General features: G+C 43.6%; 1 protein-coding gene across 1 annotated transcript in view; it reads left to right on the top strand.

Annotated features, from left to right (window-relative positions):
• The window catches only part of LOC132120911 (protein FAM170B-like), a gene marked incomplete at its 5' end in the record, with an annotated part of 41,067 nt that overhangs the window by 4,762 nt on the left and 11,844 nt on the right, over positions 1 to 24,461 (top strand). The window contains one exon of the mRNA XM_059530134.1: positions 3,921 to 4,022. Within this exon, the coding sequence (XP_059386117.1) occupies positions 3,921 to 4,022 (102 nt within the window). The remainder of the gene's footprint in view (positions 1 to 3,920; positions 4,023 to 24,461) is intronic.

Genomic DNA, 24,461 nt, shown 5'->3' with positions numbered 1-24,461 from the left:
AACAGACACAACAACTCCAGAAAGTACCACTACAGGTACCACAACAGCTGAGACCACAACAGACACTACAACAACAGAAAGCACCACTACAGGTACCACAACAGCTGAGACCACAACAGACACTACAACAACAGAAAGCACCACCACAGGTACCACAACACTAGAAAGCACCACAACCGAGGCCACTACAGTCACTACCACACCCGAAAGCACCACTACAGGTGCCACAACAGTCGATACTACAACAGAAACTACAACAATAGGAAGCACAACCACAGGTACAACATCAACAGAAAGCACCACAACTGAGACAACAACAGACACTACAACACTAGAAAGCACCACTACAGGTATCACTACAACAGAAAGCAGCACAGCCGAGACCACAACAGATACCACAACACCAGAAAGCACTACTACTGGTATCACAACAACAGAAAGCACCACAACCGAGACTACAACAGACACTACAACACTAGAAAGCACCTCTACAGGTACTACAACAACAGAAAGCACAACAACCGAGACCACAAAAGACACAACAACTCCAGAAAGTACCACTACAGGTACCACAACAGACAATACAAAAACAGAAAGTACCACCACAGGTACCACACCACCAGAAAGCACCACATCCGAGAGCACAACATACACTACAACATCAGAAAGTACCACTAAAAGTACCTCAACAGCCGAGACTACAACATACACTACAACAACTGAAAGCACAACCACAGGTAGCACAATAACAGAAAGCATCACAACAGCCGAGACCACAACAGACACTACAACATTAGAAAGCACCACCAAAGGTACCACAACACCTGAAAGCACAACAACAGAAAGCACGACAACAGACATTACAACAACAGAAATCACCACTACAGGTACCACAACACCCGAGACCACAACAGACACTACAACAACAGAAAGCACTACCACAGGTACCACAACACCTGAAAGAATAACAACAGAAAGCACGACAACAGACATTACAACAACAGAAAGCACCACTACAGGTCCCACAACAGCCGAAACTACAACAGAAACTACAACAATAGAAAGCACCACCACAGGTACCACAACAACAGAAAGCACCACTACAGATACCACAACACCAGAGACTACAACAGACACTACAACAATAGAGAGCACCACCACAGGTACCACAACACTAGAAAGCACCACAACCGAGACCACAACAGACACTACAACACCAGAAAGCACCACTACAGTTGCCACAACAGTCGACACTACAACAGACACTACAACATCAGAAAGCACCACTACAGGCACCACAACTGCTGAGACCACAAGAGACACTACAACAACAGAAAGCACCACGACCGAGGCCACTACAGACACTACAACACCAGAAAGCACCACTACAGGTGCCACAACAGTCAAGACTACAACAGAAACTACAACAACAGAAAGCACCACCACAGGTACCACAACAACAGAAAGTAGCACAACCGAGGCCACAACAGACACCCCAATTCCGGAAAGCACTACTACTGGTATCACAACAACAGAAAGCACCACAACCGAGACAACAACAGACTCTACAACACCAGAAAGCACCACTAGAGGTACTACAACAGCAGAAAGCACAACAACCGAGACCACAACAGACACAACAACTCCAGAAAGTACTACTACAGGTACCACAACAGCTGAGACCAAAACAGACACCACAACAACAGAAAGTACCACCACAGGTAGCACAACACCAGATAGCACCACAACCGAGAGCACAACAGACACTACAACACTGGAAAGCACAACTACTGGTATCACTACAACAGAAAGCAGCACAACCGAGGCCAAAACTGACACCACAACACCAGGAAGCACTACTACTGGTACCACAACACCAGAAAGCATTACAAGTTCCACAACTGCCGAGACCACAACAGATACTACAACAACAGAAAGCACCACCACAGGTACCACAACAACAGAAAGTACCACAACAGTTACCACAACACCCGAGACTACAACAGAGACTACAACAATAGAAAACACTACCACAGCTACCACAACAACAGAAAGCACCACAACCGAGAGCACAACAGACACTACAACACCAGAAAGCACCACTATAGGTCCTACAACAGCAGAGACCACAACAGACACTACTACAACAGAAAGCATCACCACAGGTACCACAACACTAGAAAGCACCACAACCGAGACCACAACAGACACTACAACACCAGAAAGCACCAGTACAGGTGCCACAACAGTCGAGACCACAAAAGAAACTACAACAACAGAAAGCACACCAACCGAGACCACAACAGACACTACAACATCAGAAATCACCACTACAGGTACCACAACTGCTGAGACCACAACAGACACTTCAACAACAGAAAGCACCACTACAGGTACCACAACAGCTGAGACCATAATAGACACTACAACAACAGAAAGCACAACAACCGAGGCCACAACAGACACCACAACACCAGAAAGCACTACTACTGGTATCACAACAAAAGAAAGCACCACAACTGAGACCACAACAGACACTACAACACCAGAAAGCACCACTACAGGTACTACAAATACAGAAAGCACAACAACCGAGACCACAACAGACACAACAACTCCAGAAAGTACCACTACAGGTACCACAACAGCTGAGACCACAACAGACACTACAACAACAGAAAGCACCACTACAGGTACCACAACAGCTGAGACCACAACAGACACTACAACAACAGAAAGCACCACCACAGGTACCACAACACTAGAAAGCACCACAACCGAGGCCACTACAGTCACTACCACACCCGAAAGCACCACTACAGGTGCCACAACAGTCGATACTACAACAGAAACTACAACAATAGGAAGCACAACCACAGGTACAACATCAACAGAAAGCACCACAACTGAGACAACAACAGACACTACAACACTAGAAAGCACCACTACAGGTATCACTACAACAGAAAGCAGCACAGCCGAGACCACAACAGATACCACAACACCAGAAAGCACTACTACTGGTATCACAACAACAGAAAGCACCACAACCGAGACTACAACAGACACTACAACACTAGAAAGCACCTCTACAGGTACTACAACAACAGAAAGCACAACAACCGAGACCACAAAAGACACAACAACTCCAGAAAGTACCACTACAGGTACCACAACAGACAATACAAAAACAGAAAGTACCACCACAGGTACCACACCACCAGAAAGCACCACATCCGAGAGCACAACAGACACTACAACATCAGAAAGTACCACTAAAAGTACCTCAACAGCCGAGACTACAACATACACTACAACAACTGAAAGCACAACCACAGGAAGCACAATAACAGAAAGCATCACAACAGCCGAGACCACAACAGACACTACAACATTAGAAAGCACCACCAAAGGTACCACAACACCTGAAAGCACAACAACAGAAAGCACGACAACAGACATTACAACAACAGAAATCACCACTACAGGTACCACAACACCCGAGACCACAACAGACACTACAACAACAGAAAGCACTACCACAGGTACCACAACACCTGAAAGAATAACAACAGAAAGCACGACAACAGACATTACAACAACAGAAAGCACCACTACAGGTCCCACAACAGCCGAAACTACAACAGAAACTACAACAATAGAAAGCACCACCACAGGTACCACAACAACAGAAAGCACCACAACCGAGACAACAACAGACACCACAACACCAGAAAGCACTACTACTGGTATCACAACAACAGAAAGCACCACAACTGAGACCACAACAGACACTACAACCCCAGAAAGCACCACTACAGGTACTACAAATACAGAAAGCACAACAACCGGGACCACAACAGACACAACAACTCCAGAAAGTACCACTACAGGTACCACAACAGCTGAGACCACAACAGACACTACAACAACCGAAAGTACCACCACAAGTACCACAACACCAGAAACCACCACAACCGAGAGCACAACAGCCACTACAACATCAGAAAGTACCACTACAGGTACCTCAACAGCCGAGACCACAACAGACACTACAACAACTGAAAGCACAACCACAGGTACCACAATAACAGAAAGCATCACAACAGCCGAGACCACAACAGACACTACAACATTAGAAAGCACCACCACAGGTACCACAACACCTGAAAGCACAACAAAAGAAAGCACGACAACAGACATTACAACAACAGAAAGCACCACTACAGGTACCACAACAGCCGAGACCACAACAGACACTACAACAAATGAAAGCACCACCACAGGTACCACAACAACAGAAAGCACCACTACAGATACCACAATACCTGAGACTACAACAGACACTACAACGATAGAAAGCACCACCACAGCTACCACAACAACAGAAAGCATCACAACAGCCGAGACCACAACAGACACTACAACATTAGAAAGCACCACCAAAGGTACCACAACAACAGAAAGCACCACAACCGAGACAACAACAGACACCACAACACCAGAAAGCACTACTACTGGTATCACAACAACAGAAAGCACCACAACTGAGACCACAACAGACACTACCACCCCAGAAAGCACCACTACAGGTACTACAAATACAGAAAGCACAACAACCGAGACCACAACAGACACAACAACTCCAGAAAGTACCACTACAGGTACCACAACAGCTGAGACCACAACAGACACTAAAACAACTGAAAGTACCACCACAAGTACCACAACACCAGAAACCACCACAACCGAAAGCACAACAGCCACTACAACATCAGAAAGTACCACTACAGGTACCTCAACAGCCGAGACCACAACAGACACTACAACAACTGAAAGCACAACCACAGGTACCACAATAACAGAAAGCATCACAACAGCCGAGACCACAACAGACACTACAACATTAGAAAGCACCACCACAGGTACCACAACACCTGAAAGCACAACAAAAGAAAGCACGACAACAGACATTACAACAACAGAAAGCACCACTACAGGTACCACAACAGCCGAGACCACAACAGACACTACAACAACAGAAAGCACCACCACAGGTACCACAACAACAGAAAGCACCACTACAGATACCACAATACCCGAGACTACAACAGACACTACAACGATAGAAAGCACCACCACAGGTACCACAACACCTGAAAGCACAACAACAGAAAGCACGACAACAGACATTACAACAACAGAAAGCACCACTACAGGTCCCACAACAGCCGAGACTACAACAGTAACTACAACAATAGAAAGCACCACCACAGGTACCACAACAACAGAAAGCACCACAACCGAGACAACAACAGACACCACAACACCAGAAAGCACTACTACTGGTATCACAACAACAGAAAGCACCACAACTGAGACCACAACAGACACTACAACCCCAGAAAGCACCACTACAGGTACAACAAATACAGAAAGCACAACAACCGAGACCACAACAGACACAACAACTCCAGAAAGTACCACTACAGGTACCACAACAGCTGAGACCACAACAGACACTACAACAACCGAAAGTACCACCACAAGTACCACAACACCAGAAACCACCACAACCGAGAGCACAACAGCCACTACAATATCAGAAAGTACCACTACAGGTACCTCAACAGCCGAGACCACAACAGACACTACAACATTAGAAAGCACCACCAAAGGTACCACAACAACAGAAAGCACCACAACCGAGACAACAACAGACACCACAACACCAGAAAGCACTACTACTGGTATCACAACAACAGAAAGCACCACAACTGAGACCACAACAGACACTACAACCCCAGAAAGCACCACTACAGGTACTACAAATACAGAAAGCACAACAACCGAGACCACAACAGACACAACAACTCCAGAAAGTACCACTACAGGTACCACAACAGCTGAGACCACAACAGACACTACAACAACTGAAAGTACCACCACAAGTACCACAACACCAGAAACCACCACAACCGAGAGCACAACAGCCACTACAACATCAGAAAGTACCACTACAGGTACCTCAACAGCCGAGACCACAACAGACACTACAACAACTGAAAGCACAACCACAGGTACCACAATAACAGAAAGCATCACAACAGCCGAGACCACAACAGACACTACAACATTAGAAAGCACCACCACAGGTACCACAACACCTGAAAGCACAACAAAAGAAAGCACGACAACAGACATTACAACAACAGAAAGCACCACTACAGGTACCACAACAGCCGAGACCACAACAGACACTACAACAACAGAAAGCACCACCACAGGTACCACAACAACAGAAAGCACCACTTCAGATACCACAATACCCGAGACTACAACAGACACTACAACGATAGAAAGCACCACCACAGCTACCACAACAACAGAAAGCATCACAACAGCCGAGACCACAACAGACACTACAACATTAGAAAGCACCACCAAAGGTACCACAACACCTGAAAGCACAACAACAGAAAGCACGACAACAGACATTACAACAACAGAAAACACCACTACAGGTACCACAACACCCGAGACCACAACAGACACTACAACAACAGAAAGCACCACCACAGGTACCACAACACCTGAAAGCACAACAACAGAAAGCACGACAACAGACATTACAACAACAGAAAGCACCACTACAGGTCCCACAACAGCCGAGACTACAACAGAAACTACAACAATAGAAAGCACCACCACAGGTACCACAACAACAGAAAGCACCACAACCGAGACAACAACAGACACCACAACACCAGAAAGCACTACTACTGGTATCACAACAACAGAAAGCACCACAACTGAGACCACAACAGACACTACAACCCCAGAAAGCACCACTACAGGTACTACAAATACAGAAAGCACAACAACCGAGACCACAACAGACACAACAACTCCAGAAAGTACCACTACAGGTACCACAACAGCTGAGACCACAACAGACACTACAACAACCGAAAGTACCACCACAAGTACCACAACACCAGAAACCACCACAACCGAGAGCACAACAGCCACTACAATATCAGAAAGTACCACTACAGGTACCTCAACAGCCGAGACCACAACAGACACTACAACATTAGAAAGCACCACCAAAGGTACCACAACAACAGAAAGCACCACAACCGAGACAACAACAGACACCACAACACCAGAAAGCACTACTACTGGTATCACAACAACAGAAAGCACCACAACTGAGACCACAACAGACACTACAACCCCAGAAAGCACCACTACAGGTACTACAAATACAGAAAGCACAACAACCGAGACCACAACAGACACAACAACTCCAGAAAGTACCACTACAGGTACCACAACAGCTGAGACCACAATAGACACTACAACAACTGAAAGTACCACCACAAGTACCACAACACCAGAAACCACCACAACCGAGAGCACAACAGCCACTACAACATCAGAAAGTACCACTACAGGTACCTCAACAGCCGAGACCACAACAGACACTACAACAACTGAAAGCACAACCACAGGTACCACAATAACAGAAAGCATCACAACAGCCGAGACCACAACAGACACTACAACATTAGAAAGCACCACCACAGGTACCACAACACCTGAAAGCACAACAAAAGAAAGCACGACAACAGACATTACAACAACAGAAAGCACCACTACAGGTACCACAACAGCCGAGACCACAACAGACACTACAACAACAGAAAGCACCACCACAGGTACCACAACAACAGAAAGCACCACTACAGATACCACAATACCCGAGACTACAACAGACACTACAACGATAGAAAGCACCACCACAGCTACCACAACAACAGAAAGCATCACAACAGCCGAGACCACAACAGACACTACAACATTAGAAAGCACCACCAAAGGTACCACAACACCTGAAAGCACAACAACAGAAAGCACGACAACAGACATTACAACAACAGAAAACACCACTACAGGTACCACAACACCCGAGACCACAACAGACACTACAACAACAGAAAGCACCACCACAGGTACCACAACACCTGAAAGCACAACAACAGAAAGCACGACAACAGACATTACAACAACAGAAAGCACCACTACAGGTCCCACAACAGCCGAGACTACAACAGAATCTACAACAATAGAAAGCACCACCACAGGTACCACAACAACAGAAAGCACCACAACCGAGACAACAACAGACACCACAACACCAGAAAGCACTACTACTAGTATCACAACAACAGAAAGCACCACAACTGAGACCACAACAGACACTACAACCCCAGAAAGCACCACTACAGGTACTACAAATACAGAAAGCACAACAACCGAGACCACAACAGACACAACAACTCCAGAAAGTACCACTACAGGTACCACAACAGCTGAGACCACAACAGACACTACAACAACTGAAAGTACCACCACAAGTACCACAACACCAGAAACCACCACAACCGAGACCACAACAGACACTACAACAACCGAAAGTACCACCACAAGTACCACAACACCAGAAACCACCACAACCGAGAGCACAACAGCCACTACAATATCAGAAAGTACCACTACAGGTACCTCAACAGCCGAGACCACAACAGACACTACAACAACTGAAAGCACAACCACAGGTACCACAATAACAGAAAGCATCACAACAGCCGAGACCACAACAGACACTACAACATTAGAAAGCACCACCACAGGTACCACAACACCTGAAAGCACAACAAAAGAAAGCACGACAACAGACATTACAACAACAGAAAGCACCACTACAGGTACCACAACACCCGAGACCACAACAGACACTACAACAACAGAAAGCACCACCACAGGTACCACAACACCTGAAAGCACAACAACAGAAAGCACGACAACAGACATTACAACAACAGAAAGCACCACTACAGGTCCCACAACAGCCGAGACTACAACAGAAACTACAACAATAGAAAGCACCACCACAGGTACCACAACAACAGAAAGCACCACAACCGAGACAACAACAGACACCACAACACCAGAAAGCACTACTACTAGTATCACAACAACAGAAAGCACCACAACTGAGACCACAACAGACACTACAACCCCAGAAAGCACCACTACAGGTACTACAAATACAGAAAGCACAACAACCGAGACCACAACAGACACAACAACTCCAGAAAGTACCACTACAGGTACCACAACAGCTGAGACCACAACAGACACTACAACAACTGAAAGTACCACCACAAGTACCACAACACCAGAAACCACCACAACCGAGACCACAACAGACACTACAACAACCGAAAGTACCACCACAAGTACCACAACACCAGAAACCACCACAACCGAGAGCACAACAGCCACTACAATATCAGAAAGTACCACTACAGGTACCTCAACAGCCGAGACCACAACAGACACTACAACAACTGAAAGCACAACCACAGGTACCACAATAACAGAAAGCATCACAACAGCCGAGACCACAACAGACACTACAACATTAGAAAGCACCACCACAGGTACCACAACACCTGAAAGCACAACAAAAGAAAGCACGACAACAGACATTACAACAACAGAAAGCACCACTACAGGTACCACAACAGCCGAGACCCCAACAGACACTACAACAACAGAAAGCAGCACCACAGGTACCACAACAACAGAAAGCACCACTACAGATACCACAATACCCGAGACTACAACAGACACTACAACGATAGAAAGCACCACCACAGCTACCACAACCGAGAGCACAATAGACACTACAACACTAGTAAGCACCACTACAGGTTCTACAACAGCCGAGACCACAACAGACACTACGACAACAGAAAGCACCACCACAGGTACCACAACACTAGAAAGCACCACAACCGAGACAACAACAGACACCACAACACCAGAAAGCACTACTACTGGTATCACAACAACAGAAAGCACCACAACTGAGACCACAACAGACACTACAACCCCAGAAAGCACCACTACAGGTACTACAAATACAGAAAGCACAACAACCGAGACCACAACAGACACAACAACTCCAGAAAGTACCACTACAGGTACCACAACAGCTGAGACCACAACAGACACTACAACAACCGAAAGTACCACCACAAGTACCACAACACCAGAAACCACCACAACCGAGAGCACAACAGCCACTACAATATCAGAAAGTACCACTACAGGTACCTCAACAGCCGAGACCACAACAGACACTACAACAACAGAAAGCAGCACCACAGGTACCACAACAACAGAAAGCACCACTACAGATACCACTATACCCGAGACTACAACAGACACTACAACGATAGAAAGCACCACCACAGCTACCACAACAACAGAAAGCACCACAACCGAGAGCACAATAGACACTACAACAACAGTAAGCACCACTACAGGTTCTACAACAGCCGAGACCACAACAGACACTACGACAACAGAAAGCACCACCACAGGTACCACAACACTAGAAAGCACCACAACCGAGACCACAACAGACACTACAACACCAGAAAGCACCACTACAGGTACCACAACTGCCACGACCACAACAGACACTACAACATCAGAAAGTACCACTACAGATACCACAACACCAGAAAGCACAACAACTGAGACCACAACAGAAACCACAACAACAGAAAGCACCACAACGGGTACCACAACTCCAGAAAGCACAACAACTGAGACAACAACAGAAATTACAACAAAAGGTTGATAGTTTTAAAATCTTTTAAAAACTTTTTCTGTATAAAGTGGCTGTAGATAAATTTCAAATAAGGTCCATATTTAAAGAATTGCCATTAAGGAATAAATGCATGTTAGGTCATCGTGAGGTAATAAATATCTAATATATACAAAGCAGTGCACTCTGAAAAATAATTATTTAATTAAAAATAAGTAAATAAATAATGTATCAGTGGAAATTGTATCAATCCCATAAAGCTTTTTTCAAGTATTTTTTGTTATTTTAAATAAGTATTCTCATAATTTGTAAAATCTTCCTTCTGTAACCATGTGTATAAGTTTTGCTGCATTTTGAATAAATAATAATAATAATAATATTAAAACAAATTAAGTCTTCTGTACATTATACTGATAAAATTTTGATAGTGAAATAAAGAAGAATCATATACCCACAGCATAAAATGGAAGTGTTCAGGGCAGCTAATGAACAGAAACTTTTGCAAACTGTTTCCCAGTGCTATTTCTTTCTTGAGCCAATACCTATTGTATGTTGTTTAAATGACTTTGTCATTAATTAATATAGTTAACGACTCTCTGAAAATAGGAAGTTTCTCAAATGCTTTAAATTTTACAGCCATCAATCATGGGGAAAAAAACCCTGAATTGTTTTCTCTGTAAAATTCTCAGACCAATTCCTACCTAATCATTTTCAACTATGTAAAACAATATAACAACAATTTAAAATAAAAACTAAATATGAAAAATGCATCAGTCTTAATCCTCTTTGACCTAAGTGAAGCAATTGTCTCATGATCATTTTATTTTGCTTAATTTAATTTTGCTTAATTTTCTGGAAATTGGTCTCTCTGTTAATATTCTAAATTGGTTCAAGACATATTGCAGAAGGGTAAAATTTTATTAATTTAGGTGACTATGTATCATAGTTATGTTTAATACTATATGGTGTTCCTAAAGATTAAATTTTTGGGTTACTTTTGTTTTCATTATAAATTATATTTCTGGGAAGTATAATTCAGAAACATGGGATGAATGAACAATATAATGTAATGATATACAATTATAAATTTCAGAGGATTTCAGAGACACTGTTGCATGAAGATAAAAGTGAAACTCTTATTGAGGGCACTGAGCATGAAAGAGGAAGGATGGATTATGCTCCATTAATCTACAAACTATGATAAAAGTAAAGAACCTATGTGTGATTATAGACTATGACTTGAGTTTTAAATCTCACATTAATCAAGTGACAAAAATGTATTATTTGTACTCATCATGATTACTGTAGTGCTATGTATACTGTCTCATAGCTTAGCTACAATTGATACAAAATGTGGCTGTCAAAACACTGACTAAATCAAGAAGGAGAGACCACATTAATAGTTTTAATAAAATTACACTAGTCTTTATTATTATTATTATTATTATTATTATTATTATTATTTATACTGATACCAGTATTCATTGTTGTGTGAGGTTGCAGAGTCAATGTTGAAAGTTTTGAAATTGGTTTGTAGTTTTTTTTGTTGTTGTTGTATTTATTTATTATTATTATTTATTGTTAGGCAATTTGAGCTGGATTTTAGATATTAAACGTTATAAACAAAATTTGGTTAATATTATAATATTATGTAATAACAGAAATCATCACAATGGAGACCACAACAACAGAAAGCACCACAATGACAGAAAGTACAACCACTGGACCAACCACGCCAAGAAGCACAACGATGGAGACCACAACAACAGAAAGTTCCACACCCAGCACAACAAATGAAGCCACAACAATAGAAAGTAAGACCACAGGCACCACAACTGAGATCACAACAACAGAAGACACCACAACTCAAGAAAGTACTACAACACCTACCACAACACCAGAAAGCACAACAACCGAGACCACAACAACAGAAAGCACTACAACAGAAAGTACCACCACTGGTATTACAACTTCAGAAAGCACCACAACCCAGACCACAACAGACACTACAACAGAAAGCATGACCACAGTTACTACAACACCAGAAAGCACCACTATAGGTACCACAACACCAGGAAGCACAACATCCGAGACCACAACAGAGACCACAACAGCAGAAAGCACAACAACGGGTACCACGACTCCAGAAAGCACCTCAGTGACAGAAAGTACAACTACTGGCACAACCACTCTTGAAAGTACAACAAAAGAGACCACAACAACAGAAAGTACCACCACAGGTACAACAACACCAGAAAGCACAACAACTGAGACCACAACAGACACTACAACATCTGAAAGCACCACTACAGGTATTACAACAACAGAAATCACCACAACAGCTGAGACAACAACAGACACTACAACAGCTGAGACAACAACAGACACTACAACATCAGAAAGCACAACCACAGGTACCACAAAAACAGAAAGCACGACAACAGACATTACAACACCAGAAAGCACCACTACTGGAATCACAACAACAGAAAGCACCACAACCGAGACCACAACAGACACTAAAACACCAGAAAGCACCACTATAGGTACTACAACAACAGAAAGCATGACAACCGAGACCACAACAGATTCGACAACACCAGAAAGTACCACTACAGGTACCACAACAGCCGAGACCACAACAGACACTACAACAACAGAAAGCATCACAACCGAGACCACAACAGACACAACAACTCCAGAAAGTACCACTACAGGTACCACAACAGACACTACAACAACAGAAAGTACCACCACAGGTACCACACCACCAGAAAGCACCACATCCGAGAGCACAACAGACACTACAACATCAGAAAGTACCACTAAAAGTACCTCAACAGCCGAGACTACAACATACACTACAACACGTGAAAGCACAACCACAGGTAGCACAATAACAGAAAGCATCACAACAGCCGAGACCACAACAGACACTACAACATTAGAAAGCACCACCACAGGTACCACAACACCTGAAAGCACAACAACAGAAAGCACGACAACAGACGTTACAACAACAGAAAGCACCACTACAGGTACCACAACAGCCGAGACCACAACAGACACTACAACAACAGAAAGCACCACCACAGGTACCACAACAACAGAAAGCACCACAACCGAGACAACAACAGACACCACAACACCAGAAAGCACTACTACTGGTATCACAAAAACAGAAAGCACCACAACTGAGACCACAACAGACACAAAAACTCCAGAAAGTACCACTACAGGTACCACAACAGCTGAGACCACAACAGACACTACAACAACCGAAAGTACCACCACAAGCACCACAACACCAGAAACCACCACAACCGAGAGCACAACAGACACTACAACATCAGAAAGTACCACTACAGGTAACTCAGCAGCCGAGACCACAACAGACACTACAACAACTGAAAGCACAACCACAGGTACCACAATAACAGAAAGCATCACAACAGCCGAGACCACAACAGACACTACAACGTTAAAAAGCACCACCACAGGTACCACAACACCTGAAAGCACAACAGACACTACAACAACAGAAAGCACCACCAAAGGTACCACAACACTTGAAAGCACCACAACCAAGGCCACTACAGACACTACCACACCAGAAAGCACCACTACAAGTTCCACAACTGCCGAGACCACAAAAGACACTACAACAACAGAAAGCACCACCACAGGTACCACAACAACAGAAAGCACCACTACAGATACCACAATACCCGAGACTAGAACAGACACTACAACGATAGAAAGCACCACCACAGCTACCACAACAACAGAAAGCACCACAACCGAGAGCACAATAGACACTACAACACCAGTAAGCACCACTACAGGTTCTACAACAGCCGAGACCACAACAGACACTACGACAACAGAAAGCACCACCACAGGTACCACAACACTAGAAAGCACCACAACCGAGACCACAACAGACACTACAACACCAGAAAGCACCAGTACAGGTGCCACAACAGTCGAGAGCACAAAAGAAACTACAACAACAGAAAGCACACCAACCGAGACCACAACAGACACTACAACATCAGAAAGCACCACTACAGGTACCACAACTGCTGAGACCACAACAGACACTTTAACAACAGAAAGCACCACTACAGGTACCACAACAGCTGAGACCATAATAGACACTACAACAACAGAAAGCACCACGACCGAGGCCACTACAGACACTACAACACCAGAAAGCACCACTACAGGTGCCACAACAGTTGAGACTACAACAGAAACAACAACAACAGAAAGCACCACAACCGAGACAACAACAGACACTACAACACTAGAAAGCACAACTACAGGTATCCCAACAACAGAAAGCAGCACAACCGAGACCACAACAGACACCACAACACCAGAAAGCACTACTACTTTTATCACAACAACAGAAAGCACCACAACCGAGACCACAACAGACACTACAACACTAGAAAGCACCACTACAGGTACCACAACAGCCGAGACCACAACAGACACTACAACAACAGAAAGCACCACCACAGGTACCACAACACCTGAAAGCACAACAACAGAAAGCACGACAACAGACATTACAACAACAAAAAGCACCACTACAAGTCCCACAACAGCCGAGACTACAACAGAATCTACAACAATAGAAAGCACCACCACAGGTACGACAACAACAGAAAGCACCACAACCGAGACAACAACAGACACTACAACACTAGAAAGCACCACTACAGGTATCACAACAACAGAAAGCAGCACAACCGAGGCCACAACAGACACCACAACACCAGAAAGCACTACTACTGGTATCACAACAACAGAAAGCACCACAACTGAGAACACAACAGACACTACAACACCAGAAAGCACCACTACAGGTACTACAAATACAGAAAGCACAACAACCGAGACCACAACAGACACAACAACTCCAGAAAGCACCACTACAGGTACCACAACAGCTGAGAGCACAACAGACACTACAACAACAGAAAGCACCACTACAGGTACCACAACAGCTGAGACCACAACAGACACTACAACAACAGAAAGCACCACCACAGGTACCACAACACTAGAAAGCACCACAACCGAGGCCACTACAGTCACTACCACACCAGAAAGAGCCACTACAAGTTCCACAACTGCCGAGACCACAAAAGACACTACAACAACAGAAAGCACCACCACAGGTACCACAACAACAGGAAGCACCACTACAGATACCACAATACCCGAGACTACAACAGACACTACAACGATAGAAAGCACCACCACAGCTACCACAACAACAGAAAGCACCACAACCGAGAGCACAATAGACACTACAACACCAGAAAGCACCACTACAGGTCCTACAACAGCAGAGACCACAACAGACACTACTACAACAGAAAGCATCACCACATGTACCACAACACTAGAAAGCACCACAACCGAGACCACAACAGACACTACAACACCAGAAAGCACCAGTACAGGTGCCACAACAGTCGAGACCACAACAGAAACTACAACAACAGAAAGCACACCAACCGAGACAACAACAGACACTACAACACTAGAAAGCACAACTACAGGTATCCCAACAACAGAAAGCAGCACAGCCGAGACCACAACAGACACCACAACACCAGAAAGCACTACTACTGGTATCACAACAACAGAAAGCACCACAACCGAGACCACAACAGACACTACAACACTAGAAAGCACCTCTACAGGTACTACAACAACAGAAAGCACAACAACCGAGACCACAACAGACACAACAACTCCAGAAAGTACCACTACAGGTACCACAACAGACACTACAACAACAGAAAGTACCACCACAGGTACCACACCACCAGAAAGCACCACATCCGAGAGCACAACAGACACTACAACATCAGAAAGTACCACTAAAAGTACCTCAACAGCCGAGACTACAACATACACTACAACAACTGAAAGCACAACCACAGGTAGCACAATAACAGAAAGCATCACAACAGCCGAGACCACAACAGACACTACAACATTAGAAAGCACCACCACAGGTACCACAACACCTGAAAGCAAAACAACAGAAAGCACGACAACAGACATTACAACAACAGAAAGCACCACTACAGGTACCACAACAGCCGAGACCACAACAGACACTACAACAACAGAAAGCACCACCACAGGTACCACAACACCTGAAAGCACAAAAACAGAAAGCACGACAATAGACATTACAACAACAGAAAGCACCACTACAAGTCCCACAACAGCCGAGACTACAACAGAAACTACAACAATAGAAAGCACCACCACAGGTACCACAACAACAGAAAGCACCACAACCGAGAAAACAACAGACACCACAACACCAGAAAGCACAACAGCAGAAAGCACGACAACAGACATTACAACTACAGAAAGCACCACTACAAGTCCCACAACAGCCGAGACTACAACAGAAACTACAACATTAGAAAGCACCACCACAGGTACCACAACACCTGAAAGCACAACAAAAGAAAGCACGACAACAGACATTACAACAACAGAAAGCACCACCACAGGTACCACAACACCTGAAAGCACAACAACAGAAAGCACGACAACAGACATTACAACAGCAGAAAGCACCACTACAGGTCCCACAACAGCCGAGACTACAACAGAAACTACAACAATAGAAAGCACCACCACAGGTACCACAACAACAGAAAGCACCACAACCGAGACAACAACAGACACCACAACACCAGAAAGCACTACTACTGGTATCACAACAACAGAAAGCACCACAACTGAGACCACAACAGACACTACAACCCCAGAAAGCACCACTACAGGTACTACAAATACAGAAAGCACAACAACCGAGACCACAAAAGACACAACAACTCCAGAAAGTACCACTACAGGTACCACAACAGCTGAGACCACAACAGACACTACAACAACCGAAAGTACCACCACAAGTACCACAACACCAGAAACCACCACAACCGAGAGCACAACAGCCACTACAATATCAGAAAGTACCACTACAGGTACCTCAACAGCCGAGACCACAACAGACACTACAACAACTGAAAGCACAACCACAGGTACCACAATAACAGAAAGCATCACAACAGCCGAGACCACAACAGACACTACAACATTAGAAAGCACCACCACAGGTACCACAACACCTGAAAGCACAACAAAAGAAAGCACGACAACAGACATTACAACAACAGAAAGCACCACTACAGGTACCACAACAGCCGAGACCCCAACAGACACTACAACAACAGAAAGCAGCACCACAGGTACCACAACAACAGAAAGCACCACTACAGATACCACAATACCCGAGACTACAACAGACACTACAACGATAGAAAGCACCACCACAGCTACCACAACCGAGAGCACAATAGACACTACAACACTAGTAAGCACCACTACAGGTTCTACAACAGCCGAGACCACAACAGACACTACGACAACAGAAAGCACCACCACAGGTACCACAACACTAGAAAGCACCACAACCGAGACAACAACAGACACCACAACACCAGAAAGCACTACTACTGGTATCACAACAACAGAAAGCACCACAACTGAGACCACAACAGACACTACAACCCCAGAAAGCACCACTACAGGTACTACAAATACAGAAAGCACAACAACCGAGACCACAACAGACACAACAACTCCAGAAAGTACCACTACAGGTACCACAACAGCTGAGACCACAACAGACACTACAACAACCGAAAGTACCACCACAAGTACCACAACACCAGAAACCACCACAACCGAGAGCACAACAGCCACTACAATATCAGAAAGTACCACTACAGGTACCTCAACAGCCGAGACCACAACAGACACTACAACAACAGAAAGCAGCACCACAGGTACCACAACAACAGAAAGCACCACTACAGATACCACTATACCCGAGACTACAACAGACACTACAATGATAGAAAGCACCACCACAGCTACCACAACAACAGAAAGCACCACAACCGAGAGCACAATAGACACTACAACAACAGTAAGCACCACTACAGGTTCTACAACAGCCGAGACCACAACAGACACTACGACAACAGAAAGCACCACCACAGGTACCACAACACTAGAAAGCACCACAACCGAGACCACAACAGACACTACAACACCAGAAAGCACCACTACAGGTACCACAACTGCCACGACCACAACAGACACTACAACATCAGAAAGTACCACTACAGATACCACAACACCAGAAAGCACAACAACTGAGACCACAACAGAAACCACAACAACAGAAAGCACCACAACGGGTACCACAACTCCAGAAAGCACAACAACTGAGACAACAACAGAAATTACAACAAAAGGTTGATAGTTTTAAAATCTTTTAAAAACTTTTTCTGTATAAAGTGGCTGTAGATAAATTTCAAATAAGGTCCATATTTAAAGAATTGCCATTAAGGAATAAATGCATGTTAGGTCATCGTGAGGTAATAAATATCTAATATATACAAAGCAGTGCACTCTGAAAAATAATTATTTAATTAAAAATAAGTAAATAAATAATGTATCAGTGGAAATTGTATCAATCCCATAAAGCTTTTTTCAAGTATTTTTTGTTATTTTAAATAAGTATTCTCATAATTTGTAAAATCTTCCTTCTGTAACCATGTGTATAAGTTTTGCTGCATTTTGAATAAATAATAATAATAATAATATTAAAACAAATTAAGTCTTCTGTACATTATACTGATAAAATTTTGATAGTGAAATAAAGAAGAATCATATACCCACAGCATAAAATGGAAGTGTTCAGGGCAGCTAATGAACAGAAACTTTTGCAAACTGTTTCCCAGTGCTATTTCTTTCTTGAGCCAATACCTATTGTATGTTGTTTAAATGACTTTGTCATTAATTAATATAGTTAACGACTCTCTGAAAACAGGAAGTTTCTCAAATGCTTTAAATTTTACAGCCATCAATCATGGGGAAAAAAACCCTGAATTGTTTTCTCTGTAAAATTCTCAGACCAATTCCTACCTAATCATTTTCAACTATGTAAAACAATATAACAACAATTTAAAATAAAAACTAAATATGAAAAATGCATCAGTCTTAATCCTCTTTGACCTAAGTGAAGCAATTGTCTCATGATCATTTTATTTTGCTTAATTTAATTTTGCTTAATTTTCTGGAAATTGGTCTCTCTGTTAATATTCTAAATTGGTTCAAGACATATTGCAGAAGGGTAAAATTTTATTAATATAGGTGACTATGTATCATAGTTATGTTAAATACTATATGGTGTTCCTAAAGATTAAATTGTTGGGTTACTTTTGTTTTCATTATAAATTATATTTCTGGTAAGTATAATTCAGAAACATGGGATGAATGAACAATATAATGTAATGATATACAATTATAAATTTCAGAGGATTTCAGAGACACTGTTGCATGAAGATAAAAGTGAAACTCTTATTGAGGGCACTGAGCATGAAAGAGGAAGGATGGATTATGCTCCATTAATCTACAAACTATGATAAAAGTAAAGAACCTATGTGTGATTATAGACTATGACTTGAGTTTTAAATCTCACATTAATCAAGTGACAAAAATGTATTATTTGTACTCATCATGATTACTGTAGTGCTATGTATACTGTCTCATAGCTTAGCTACAATTGATACAAAATGTGGCTGTCAAAACACTGACTAAATCAAGAAGGAGAGACCACATTAATAGTTTTAATAAAATTACACTAGTCTTTATTATTATTATTATTATTATTATTATTATTATTATTATTATTATTTATACTGATACCAGTATTCATTGTTGTGTGAGGTTGCAGAGTCAATGTTGAAAGTTTTGAAATTGGTTTGTAGTTTTTTTGTTGTTGTTGTATTTATTTATTATTATTATTTATTGTTAGGCAATTTGAGCTGGATTTTAGATATTAAACGTTATAAACAAAATTTGGTTAATATTATAATATTATGTAATAACAGAAATCATCACAATGGAGACCACAACAACAGAAAGCACCACAATGACAGAAAGTACAACCACTGGACCAACCACGCCAAGAAGCACAACGATGGAGACCACAACAACAGAAAGTTCCACACCCAGCACAACAAATGAAGCCACAACAATAGAAAGTAAGACCACAGGCACCACAACTGAGATCACAACAACAGAAGACACCACAACTCAAGAAAGTACTACAACACCTACCACAACACCAGAAAGCACAACAACCGAGACCACAACAACAGAAAGCACTACAACAGAAAGTACCACCACTGGTATTACAACTTCAGAAAGCACCACAACCCAGACCACAACAGACACTACAACAGAAAGCATGACCACAGTTACTACAACACCAGAAAGCACCACTATAGGTACCACAACACCAGGAAGCACAACATCCGAGACCACAACAGAGACCACAACAGCAGAAAGCACAACAACGGGTACCACGACTCCAGAAAGCACCTCAGTGACAGAAAGTACAACTACTGGCACAACCACTCTTGAAAGTACAACAAAAGAGACCACAACAACAGAAAGTACCACCACAGGTACAACAACACCAGAAAGCACAACAACTGAGACCACAACAGACACTACAACATCTGAAAGCACCACTACAGGTATTACAACAACAGAAATCACCACAACAGCTGAGACAACAACAGACACTACAACAGCTGAGACAACAACAGACACTACAACATCAGAAAGCACAACCACAGGTACCACAAAAACAGAAAGCACGACAACAGACATTACAACACCAGAAAGCACCACTACTGGAATCACAACAACAGAAAGCACCACAACCGAGACCACAACAGACACTAAAACACCAGAAAGCACCACTATAGGTACTACAACAACAGAAAGCATGACAACCGAGACCACAACAGATTCGACAACACCAGAAAGTACCACTACAGGTACCACAACAGCCGAGACCACAACAGACACTACAACAACAGAAAGCATCACAACCGAGACCACAACAGACACAACAACTCCAGAAAGTACCACTACAGGTACCACAACAGACACTACAACAACAGAAAGTACCACCACAGGTACCACACCACCAGAAAGCACCACATCCGAGAGCACAACAGACACTACAACATCAGAAAGTACCACTAAAAGTACCTCAACAGCCGAGACTACAACATACACTACAACACGTGAAAGCACAACCACAGGTAGCACAATAACAGAAAGCATCACAACAGCCGAGACCACAACAGACACTACAACATTAGAAAGCACCACCACAGGTACCACAACACCTGAAAGCACAACAACAGAAAGCACGACAACAGACGTTACAACAACAGAAAGCACCACTACAGGTACCACAACAGCCGAGACCACAACAGACACTACAACAACAGAAAGCACCACCACAGGTACCACAACAACAGAAAGCACCACAACCGAGACAACAACAGACACCACAACACCAGAAAGCACTACTACTGGTATCACAAAAACAGAAAGCACCACAACTGAGACCACAACAGACACAACAACTCCAGAAAGTACCACTACAGGTACCACAACAGCTGAGACCACAACAGACACTACAACAACCGAAAGTACCACCACAAGCACCACAACACCAGAAACCACCACAACCGAGAGCACAACAGACACTACAACATCAGAAAGTACCACTACAGGTAACTCAGCAGCCGAGACCACAACAGACACTACAACAACTGAAAGCACAACCACAGGTACCACAATAACAGAAAGCATCACAACAGCCGAGACCACAACAGACACTACAACATTAAAAAGCACCACCACAGGTACCACAACACCTGAAAGCACAACAGACACTACAACAACAGAAAGCACCACCACAGGTACCACAACACTTGGAAGCACCACAACCAAGGCCACTACAGACACTACCACACCAGAAAGCACCACTACAAGTTCCACAACTGCCGAGACCACAAAAGACACTACAACAACAGAAAGCACCACCACAGGTACCACAACAACAGAAAGCACCACTACAGATACCACAATACCCGAGACTAGAACAGACACTACAACGATAGAAAGCACCACCACAGCTACCACAGCAACAGAAAGCACCACAACCGAGAGCACAATAGACACTACAACACCAGTAAGCACCACTACAGGTTCTACAACAGCCGAGACCACAACAGACACTACGACAACAGAAAGCACCACCACAGGTACCACAACACTAGAAAGCACCACAATCGAGACCACAACAGACACTACAACACCAGAAAGCACCAGTACAGGTGCCACAACAGTCGAGAGCACAAAAGAAACTACAACAACAGAAAGCACACCAACCGAGACCACAACAGACACTACAACATCAGAAAGCACCACTACAGGTACCACAACTGCTGAGACCACAACAGACACTTTAACAACAGAAAGCACCACTACAGGTACCACAACAGCTGAGACCATAATAGACACTACAACAACAGAAAGCACCACGACCGAGGCCACTACAGACACTACAACACCAGAAAGCACCACTACAGGTGCCACAACAGTTGAGACTACAACAGAAACAACAACAACAGAAAGCACCACAACCGAGACAACAACAGACACTACAACACTAGAAAGCACAACTACAGGTATCCCAACAACAGAAAGCAGCACAACCGAGACCACAACAGACACCACAACACCAGAAAGCACTACTACTTTTATCACAACAACAGAAAGCACCACAACCGAGACCACAACAGACACTACAACACTAGAAAGCACCACTACAGGTACCACAACAGCCGAGACCACAACAGACACTACAACAACAGAAAGCACCACCACAGGTACCACAACACCTGAAAGCACAACAACAGAAAGCACGACAACAGACATTACAACAACAAAAAGCACCACTACAAGTCCCACAACAGCCGAGACTACAACAGAAACTACAACAATAGAAAGCACCACCACAGGTACGACAACAACAGAAAGCACCACAACCGAGACAACAACAGACACTACAACACTAGAAAGCACCACTACAGGTATCACAACAACAGAAAGCAGCACAACCGACGCCACAACAGACACCACAACACCAGAAAGCACTACTACTGGTATCACAACAACAGAAAGCACAACAACTGAGACCACAACAGACACTACAACACCAGAAAGCACCACTACAGGTACTACAAATACAGAAAGCACAACAACCGAGACCACAACAGACACAACAACTCCAGAAAGCACCACTACAGGTACCACAACAGCTGAGACCACAACAGACACTACAACAACAGAAAGCACCACTACAGGTACCACAACAGCTGAGACCACAACAGACACTACAACAACAGAAAGCACCACCACAGGTACCACAACACTAGAAAGCACCACAACCGAGGCCACTACAGTCACTACCACACCAGAAAGCACCACTACAAGTTCCACAACTGCCGAGACCACAAAAGACACTACAACAACAGAAAGCACCACCACAGGTACCACAACAACAGGAAGCACCACTACAGATACCACAATACCCGAGACTACAACAGACACTACAACGATAGAAAGCACCACCACAGCTACCACAACAACAGAAAGCACCACAACCGAGAGCACAATAGACACTACAACACCAGAAAGCACCACTACAGGTCCTACAACAGCAGAGACCACAACAGACACTACTACAACAGAAAGCATCACCACATGTACCACAACACTA

The sequence above is a fragment of the Carassius carassius genome, chromosome 39, assembly GCF_963082965.1.
Source record: "Carassius carassius chromosome 39, fCarCar2.1, whole genome shotgun sequence".
Lineage (NCBI taxonomy): Eukaryota > Metazoa > Chordata > Actinopteri > Cypriniformes > Cyprinidae > Carassius > Carassius carassius.
Note: the sequence above shows the minus strand (reverse complement) of the source record. Positions and strands in the feature narration are given on the sequence as shown.